The 8,445-nt window shown below is 41.2% G+C and overlaps 1 protein-coding gene across 1 annotated transcript; it reads right to left on the reverse strand.

Annotated features, from left to right (window-relative positions):
• Positions 1 to 544: 544 nt before the first annotated feature.
• dffb (DNA fragmentation factor, beta polypeptide (caspase-activated DNase)) lies at positions 545 to 6,673 on the reverse strand. The gene is made up of 7 exons (XM_042097499.1): positions 6,469 to 6,673; positions 6,172 to 6,298; positions 5,280 to 5,465; positions 4,789 to 4,868; positions 4,259 to 4,432; positions 3,318 to 3,418; positions 545 to 1,425 (listed from the first exon to the last, which is right to left on the reverse strand). The coding sequence occupies exons 1-7, from the start codon at positions 6,589 to 6,591 to the stop codon at positions 1,215 to 1,217; spliced, it is 1,002 nt and encodes a 333-aa protein (XP_041953433.1). The 5' UTR covers positions 6,592 to 6,673; the 3' UTR covers positions 545 to 1,214.
• Between the last annotated feature and the right edge of the window lie 1,772 nt (positions 6,674 to 8,445).

Here is an 8,445-nt window from a genome sequence, read left to right on the forward strand (position 1 = left end):
TATGTTGGGCCAGTGTGATGTTATGCAACAGTTAGGCACAGTCAAATTACTCATTAATTTGTTATTGGACGAGGCATTCCATGAGTGGGAATATCCTCTTAAGTAAAGACTAAATGCTGAATCTCGGTTGAATTCCAGCCGTGGCAACATGCTTTACCAGCCCCACGTCCACACCTGCCATATTGCCGTGGCAGCATGCTTTACCAGCCCCACGTCCACACCTGCCATATTGCCGTGGCAGCATGCTTTACCAGCCCCACGTCCACACCTGCCATATTGCCGTGGCAACATGCTTTACCAGCCCCACGTCCACACCTGCCATATTGCCGTGGCAGCATGCTTTACCAGCCCCACGTCCACACCTGCCATATTGCCGTGGCAGCATGCTTTACCAGCCCCACGTCCACACGTGCCATATTGCCGTGGCAACATGCTTTACCAGCCCCACGTCCACACCTGCCATATTGAATCTGCTTTGCTGAACATCTCAACTGTGGTGGCCCTCAAAATCTCAGACCAACAAAAGTGATGCAAAATGCCCTTCTGTTTGTGGTTTAAAAGTATTTTCATGGTAAAAATGTGAACTCTGATCAGTGCAATACATGGTTCCGTGGATGGAGATTATGACTACATACATGCTTGTCACAGGAAATTGGATTTTATTTCAAGTAAATAAACGAACTTCAGGGCTCGTTTGCCTGGAAAACCTCCTTGGCAGGATAATCGAAACGATAACAAATACATGGGTGAACCAAAGGGGCAGGAACAGACCGTTCCCTCTAAAACAATCAGACAGATCTAATGCAAACAATTACAGGCTACAGTACAAAGAAACTCTTTCACATTCAAATTGATCAAAAAAAAAAAAATTGGAGCGAATAGTTTTGGCATGGAAATGTTAAATACATATATTTTAACAATTCTGGTCAAGTTCATGTAAGAAAATACATTATTTTATCATGTACGAAAATATTTAAAATTTTCCATTATAAAAAATACCAAACAAGATAAAAACAAACAGTGCTGCAAAGCATAATCAAGCTGCCATGGGAGTCTTAACTGTCTGACATTTAATCAAGCTCTTCCTGTCTTCAACATACTCCACTGCCTGTCTGAGATCCCAGCTCCTCCTCATCTCCCCACCCTCATCTCACCTATCAGATATCCCAGCTCCTCATCTCACCTGTCTGAGATATCCCAGCTCCTCCCCACCCTCATCTCCGCACCCTCTTCACCTGTTTGTAAATCCTCCGCCTGTCGCAGGACAGGTCATGGGCCCCCTTCTTGTGACAAACGATGTGCACCAGTTTGAGGTTGTCCACTGTGAAGAGCAGTTTGTAAAAGTAGTCCACGTTAATGCCTCTGCTGCTGCGTCCCTGCAGAGCCTCCACCAGGGTCGGGAGGATCGTACGCTTCTTCTCAATCCTGCCAAAAAGAGCGGACAGTCGCACTGTGTCCGTTGAAAGTGTTCCAAGAACAGACAAAACTATACAGTAGCTGCAACAATAAGTTGATTAGTTGTCAACTACGGTACTAATTAATTTAAAACTTTTGCTTCATTTATTTTTTTTGTTTTTTAAAGGACATACTGTTAAAATTCCAGCGCCCTAAAACTGGATTTCTGGTTTCCTTACTAAACTGAAAAGGCTATCTATCTTTAGTATTTGTGATGATTTATTTGTGATGTTATTTTTGAAGTAAGTTATGTTTTGAAACACTAATCCATGAAACACACATCCGTGCTTAGAGACTGAATTTCTTTAATAGGGCGTGGACAAGCCAAGAACTAATTAATTAACTAAAAAAATATCAACAAATGTATTAATTTGAAAAATATTGGCAGATTAATCGATTATGAAAGTAGTCATTAGCTAATCACCAAGTCCATACGCTTGACTCCACCCTCTGGGTATATTATTTTCAGCAGGACTAATAAATTGACAACTTTTATTTTGATTAATTGAGGGAAACAGTTAAAATTCCAAACTGGATTCCTGAAATTGGATTTCTGGTTTCTTTACTGAACTGAAAATGAAAATCTTTAATAGGGTGTGGACCAAACAAGATCTAAGAACTAATTCAAAGGAAAAAATATCAACAAATTGAACAGATCAATTAGCCTGGCGAGCCAGACCCACATTAAAATGTAGGGTCTGGCCACTCACCGTTCGCAGTGCTCAGTCCGAGGGGCGGGATATTCAGTTGTCTTTCAAATTCCCTCTGCACGCAATAGGACGCAATAGGATATTTGTTTTCAAGTAGCAGGGAATTCAAGCCAAACCGTTGCAACTCTGCCATCAATCATTATGTTAAGCCCACCAAACGACTCGATTCAATCATTATGTTAAGCCCACCAAACGACTCGATATACCTGATTAAGTTTCGATTTCTGGAGCTCACAAGCCAACGGAGAGTTGCTAGACTAGCCCTGGCAGCAAATGTAATTTGCCGCTAGGGGCGCGTCTAGATTTCTAGGCTACAGATCAATCGATTCTGAATCAAAACAGTCCATACACTTAACTCCACACATTGGGCACATTGTTTTCAGGGCGCGCATGCAGTATCTGGCAACGTGTCCCTCACCCGCTTTAAACACATTTCTCTAGTGCGTGATTACTCATGAGCAGACAATGTTTTGTTACTCTGTGTAATTCCTTGGCGAGGATTATGCAACTGGGGTCGTATCAGACTGGATGAGAGCCCACCCGGAGTGCCCTCCAACTGGACTCCCCTCCCCTCTCAGGAGAGGAAGTGGACAACGCAGTGGGCTCTAGATGGAATTTCTTCAGCAAAACACAGGCTCCAAATGGATGAGAGGGTTTTGGTTTGGCTCTTCAGCAATCACTATGGTAACCTCAGTTAAAGGGAAACATGTGGTGCGGACTTGTGGATGTTTGTTTAAGTATTTGTGGTGTTATTTTTGAAGTAGTTGATGTTTTGAAACACTAATTGGTGGAAGAACCATCAGAGTGTGTCACGTGGCCTGGTATTGCATCCGTGCTTAGAGGCTGTTAAGATAAAGTAACTATCTCAACTATCTGTTAGAAATTGTGTTGTCCCTATCTGGACATAGAGATGTGTTAAAAAACACCACAAGTTGTGTCATTTTCAACACATTTGTTTTAAGTGTGGCTGAATCTAAATTAAGTTAATTGCAAGTAAACTTTAAGGGCAAATCTATCACCAAACAACTCCATCACAACCCTCCACCTTTCTCAACCTGCACACATCGGAGTCTAGAATACTTCACCTGTGGTCCAAGACCAAACCTCTACTTGAGGAAGCTCACCTGTAAACCTCTACTTGAGGAAGCTCACCTGTGGTCCAGGTTCCAGGTGCTGAAGAGGATCCTGCTCTCACGGGTGCCGTAGGGATTGATGGAGTGCAGCAGATCACACGCCTCTTCGTCAAACGCTCCCTGCAAACACAGCAGCCGGATCTCATAGATCACATAGATCTCCGTTTCTCAAGGTCACAAAGTACGGTCAGTACGGAAAAAAAAAGAAGAGTTTTACCTAGCTCAAGTTGCTAGTTCCAACAGCTAAAGTAGCCAGGCCGCTATAACGCTACACTCTGGGGGCATGGACGGCCTCCTAAAGCAGCCAGGTCGCTATAACGCTACACTCTGGGGGCATGGATGGACATGCCACCACAGTGTGCTGCTAGTGTAGTGAATTTCTTCTTTAAGTTCAAATGTGCTGTTTAATGATATGAGATGATCTTTACTTGGTGCAGTTAAGTTTACTTTTCATCTTTAACTACAGCACAATTTGCCTAAAGTAAACCATTTCTACAATTCATTATACAGTATTCTAAAATGGATAGTTCCTGTCCTTAACTGTGATTGGATGAATCGCATTCGATGATGTTGTAAAATCCAGCACAACCCCACATTTCGTTCTATATTGCTGCACCATCACAACTTGATACAAAAGTTAGAGTCGCTGTGTGTCGATATTGCTCAGCAACCATTCTGATAGAGGGAATAAATTTCTTGTTGCCGTTCCTTTATGCTGTTAAATCTTGCCAGGTATATGTGGTAACCGATTTAGAAAAGTAATAAGCAACTCGATTCCGTGCAAGTCGTGCCTCACAACGCCCTTTAGCTGTTCTAAAATCCCTTTCACCTACGTCCTCTCAGGGCTAATTGCTTAATTGTTTATTACAAACTTAAAGTCCTAAAGTTCTGATGGTGTTGGTATGGCACTGCGGTGGTTCTGGACTGTGCTGCGGAGAACAGGAGAGAACCTGGCCGCACCTGGCAGGAGAACCAGCCCTCCTTGGAGCACAGGCGCCGGGCGTCCTTCTCCGTCCTGTCGAAGTAGCAGCCGTTATAGCTGGCCGACTTGAGCTTGGTCGTCATGCTGTCCAGGACTTTCTTGTACTCTGCCTGCTGTTTGGCGCCAGGAATGGTCCGAATGTATCCATCGACCTGCAGACAGCACCAGGACAGGGTTAGCTGGGTTGGTTTCGTCTTTTAATTAACTTGTCAGTAACTTGTAACAGTTTAACACCCTAAACTGTTAAAGTTGCGTAATACACAACCTCTGCCATTTTCTGCCAAAATAAACATCTTAACAAAGTCTGTCAGGTTTTTGAATAAAAGCTCATAATATGGCATGAAGCAGTGCAGCGCCCTCTAAATGGCTGAGTTCTATTAATGTTCATATTAAGGCAAACAAGACATTTCAATTTTACACTTTTCAAGACAGAATTAGGATAATGCACCTTTGAAATGCATAATAGTAAATGTAAAAAAATGTTTTTGCCTCGTGCCGTGACACCTACCTCCTTCACATAACCCCGAATCCTACTCTCACAGTTGTACTTCATGTAAGCAGATTTGGTCTTAAATCTGTTATCAACACCTGAAACGATTGGCAGAGAGCTAAGAATACTTGTGCTAGAATGTAAACTTGTGCCATCTTGCGATGTCTTACTTATGACAGAAACAATAGTAAAAGCAACCATCTGGTTCATTTAACAACTAAAACAGTCAGATCAAACAGTCAAAAAACACAGACAGCAAAGATGGATATATTCTGACACAAGATGAAGTGGGAGAACTACAAATGCAACATTAACAGGAACTGGAAAGCATCGCTAGACACTTGATCATTAACTCAGTCAGACTGAATAGTTGTGAACAAGTGAGTCAAAGGTATTATTTACTGAGGTGTGCGCCACGCCACAACATCCTAAGTGAAGTAAGCTGACATTACTGACAACAGCCTGCGGCAGCCACGCCTCTCCTAAAACCCATTCCGAAGCGTCATTACCCTGGAACCAGTCCGCGTCCTCCACTCGGTCTTCAAACTCGGACCGGTCCTTCAAGTTGTGGAGCAAGTCGCCGAGGATTTTGCGGCGTTTGGCGGATGTCTCGTCTGAGAGGAAGTCCTTGGCCTCGTCGATCAACTGGGCAGAGAATCTGTCCAGATCCAGCAGACGCTGAATGTCACTGAATACTATGAGAAAATATAACACCATGAAACACCAAGCACGCATATTGGTTTTCAGGGAAATAAGAGAGAAAGAGAGAGAGGGAGGAAGGGAGAGAGACGGGACGAGAGGATGAGAAGAATCGTCTACTGGTAATAGATAGGCCTACAATTAAACAGTTTTATCAAATTCTAATTGTGCAACATGAGAGCAATTAATGGAGGAAAAAACAAGAGTTTTGTGCACGGGCTACATTCCAGTACACCCTTGGTCTTAGGTTAACCCAGCGGGGCGGTTTTCAAAATGGTGGGGGGTGGGGGGGTGCCAGGGGGGCCTCAGCAAGTTGGAAGGAAAAATAAAAGCAACAAATAAATACATTTAAAACATTTAAATACCTATTACTATGAGGGTTGTTATACAATGCCATTATAATAATTTGTCGCATATCTGAACATTATACTGTATTTTCCATGATAATGACTGGGAATAATAGTAGAGTGATAGCTCTCATATAGCAGAAAGCCCCAAATGCAATTTGTACACACTGTGTGCTCCATCGCGAAGTGCTTGTGGCTAAAATAATTATTAGGATTAGCTTAATGTATTTTAACATTTGCCGTAGTATTGTCGATGGGTTTAATAACACATCAAGGGGGTCCTTGAACAGAACCTAGTGGTATTTGGGGGGCCTTGTCGTGGAATAGTTTGGGAACCCCTGGGTGTTTAACCTACATCCATTCCAGTGTTGTCCTTTGGCCAACAGCACTAGTTCCGCATTGACTGGTAAACAGTGAAAATAGCCCTCCGTCAGTTCAGCCCCGTCCTCGTATAGACATACACGTGATCCAGAGGCAGGGATCTGAAACGATGGAGAATAAAGAGAATGAACCAACTTGGTGCGGTTACGCAATGCAAACGCAGACCGTACCCTGATTGGCTGAAAAGTTTGTTCTCATCGTCAGACAATAACCAACGGAGGCATGTGACATGCAAAACAACAGACAAAACAGACGACGGATCGACACATACCTTCATTAACTGACAAGACTTTTTCACGAGCTCGCTCAGGGTTGTTGCGCCTACACCAAACTTTCTAGACTCACACGCGTTTCTTATTTTAACCAATTTCGTTGTTTTCTGTTGACTAGACATGATAGTGCGCCTGATGGTTTTGACTTTTCGTCTTGTGATGTTTTCCTTCCGGATTGAACAATACAAGTGGAAATATTCAAGGTGCATGAGTATACTGCCACCATGTGGACGGGAATAAATAGTACGCGAAAGCTGCTACAGCTAGACCGCCACGCCACGCAAGCACTGAAAGAGTGGTTGTGTCGCATATTGCATGTTAAAGATCACAGTTCAAATTCAAAGCACCATAAAAGTTTATCGTTTAAAGAATTACTTCCACACCAGACATCAAAACATCTATTTTTTCCTAGCCCCCCCCCCCATAGATACCGAGAAGAACGCATGTTTTTTCTATTCATTCATAGCGTTGGTGGTATAGTGGTTAGCATAGCTGCCTTCCACGCGAAGGCCAGCCGCGTATAGGTGTAACGGAGAAACAGCCAATCAGATTGAAGCTTTGTTCTGCCCTGTGCATATCATTATCTATTTTATTATTTAATTATTTACTTGAAAGGCACAGGTTCAAATCCCGTCAGGAACATTATGAAGTATGAAAAAAATGAGTAGAAAGCATTGGAAATAATCATTCTTTAAAGAAATTTGCAACTGTAAATGTAAAATATAACTTAATATTTTATATAATTTGTTTTTGATGGAAGAAATGCTGCTCCTTCAGCACAGTAAAATACTGCAATAATAATAACAATAATAATAATAATAATAATAATAATAATATAATGCAACATTGCAGAGGAGAGTACTTTTCCAGTTATTCTCTTATTTTTTGTTTAATTATCATTAATATCTTCCAGGAGAAAAAAGAAAGGCAATGTGTAGTATTTCAGAAGCAAGGTTCCATTTTATTTGTGAACAAGTTATAAATTACAGATAGTAAACAGTTATGAACAACATTGATTAAAAAAAACAGCATTCTGTGTGTGTGTGTGTGCGTGAGAGGCAGTGTGTGTGCATGTGTGTGTCTAATCCTGTGTGTGTGTGTGCGTGTGAAGGTGTGCGTGCGTCTGTGTGCGTGTCAGCGTGTGTGCGTGTGTGTGTGTGTGTGTGTGTGTGTGATAAAATCATCTCTAAAAAATAATAAAAGTTGGTAAATTAAAGATTTAAGTTATGGTTATGGGATTTTGCAGACGCTTTTGTCCAAAGCGACACACACATACATAAACAACATAATATTTAAAATTTAACAGGGAACAGATTAGAATGTTGGTCAAACTATAATAAGTAGAATAACAATACTAAACAACAATACTAAACAACAATGACAATTCAATCAATAGCCTAATAAAATAGGTAATGAAAATGAGGGGAAAAGTGAAAATAAACAATAATGTCCATTCAATCAATAATATAAAAAAAAACAATGACATGGTAAGACTATATTAAGGATTATATTAAGTGATACAAAAAATTACAGAACATTGGAGAACAGCATACTATGACTAAATGAACACCAGCTGAAGAAGGCAAAGTGTGTGTGTGTGTGTGAGAGGCAGTGTGTGTGCATGTGTGTGTCTAATCCTGTGTGTGTGTGTGTGTGTGTGCGTGTGAAGGTGTGCGTGTGAAGGTGTGCGTGCGCCTGTGTACGTGACAGCGTGTGTGTGTGATAAAATCATCTCTAAAAAGTAATACAAGTTGGTAAATTAAAGGTTTAAGTTATGGATATGGTTATGGGATTTTGCAGACGCCTTTGTCCAAAGCGACACACACATACATAAACAACATAATATTTAAAATTTAACAGGGAACAGATTAGAGTGTTGGTCAAACTATAATAAGGAGAATAACAATACTACTATAAAAAAAACAATGACATTGTAAGACTATATTAAGGATTATATTAAGTGATACAAAAAATTA

The sequence above is a fragment of the Alosa sapidissima genome, chromosome 7 (assembly GCF_018492685.1).
Source record: "Alosa sapidissima isolate fAloSap1 chromosome 7, fAloSap1.pri, whole genome shotgun sequence".
In the NCBI taxonomy this organism is placed as follows: Eukaryota; Metazoa; Chordata; class Actinopteri; order Clupeiformes; family Clupeidae; genus Alosa; species Alosa sapidissima.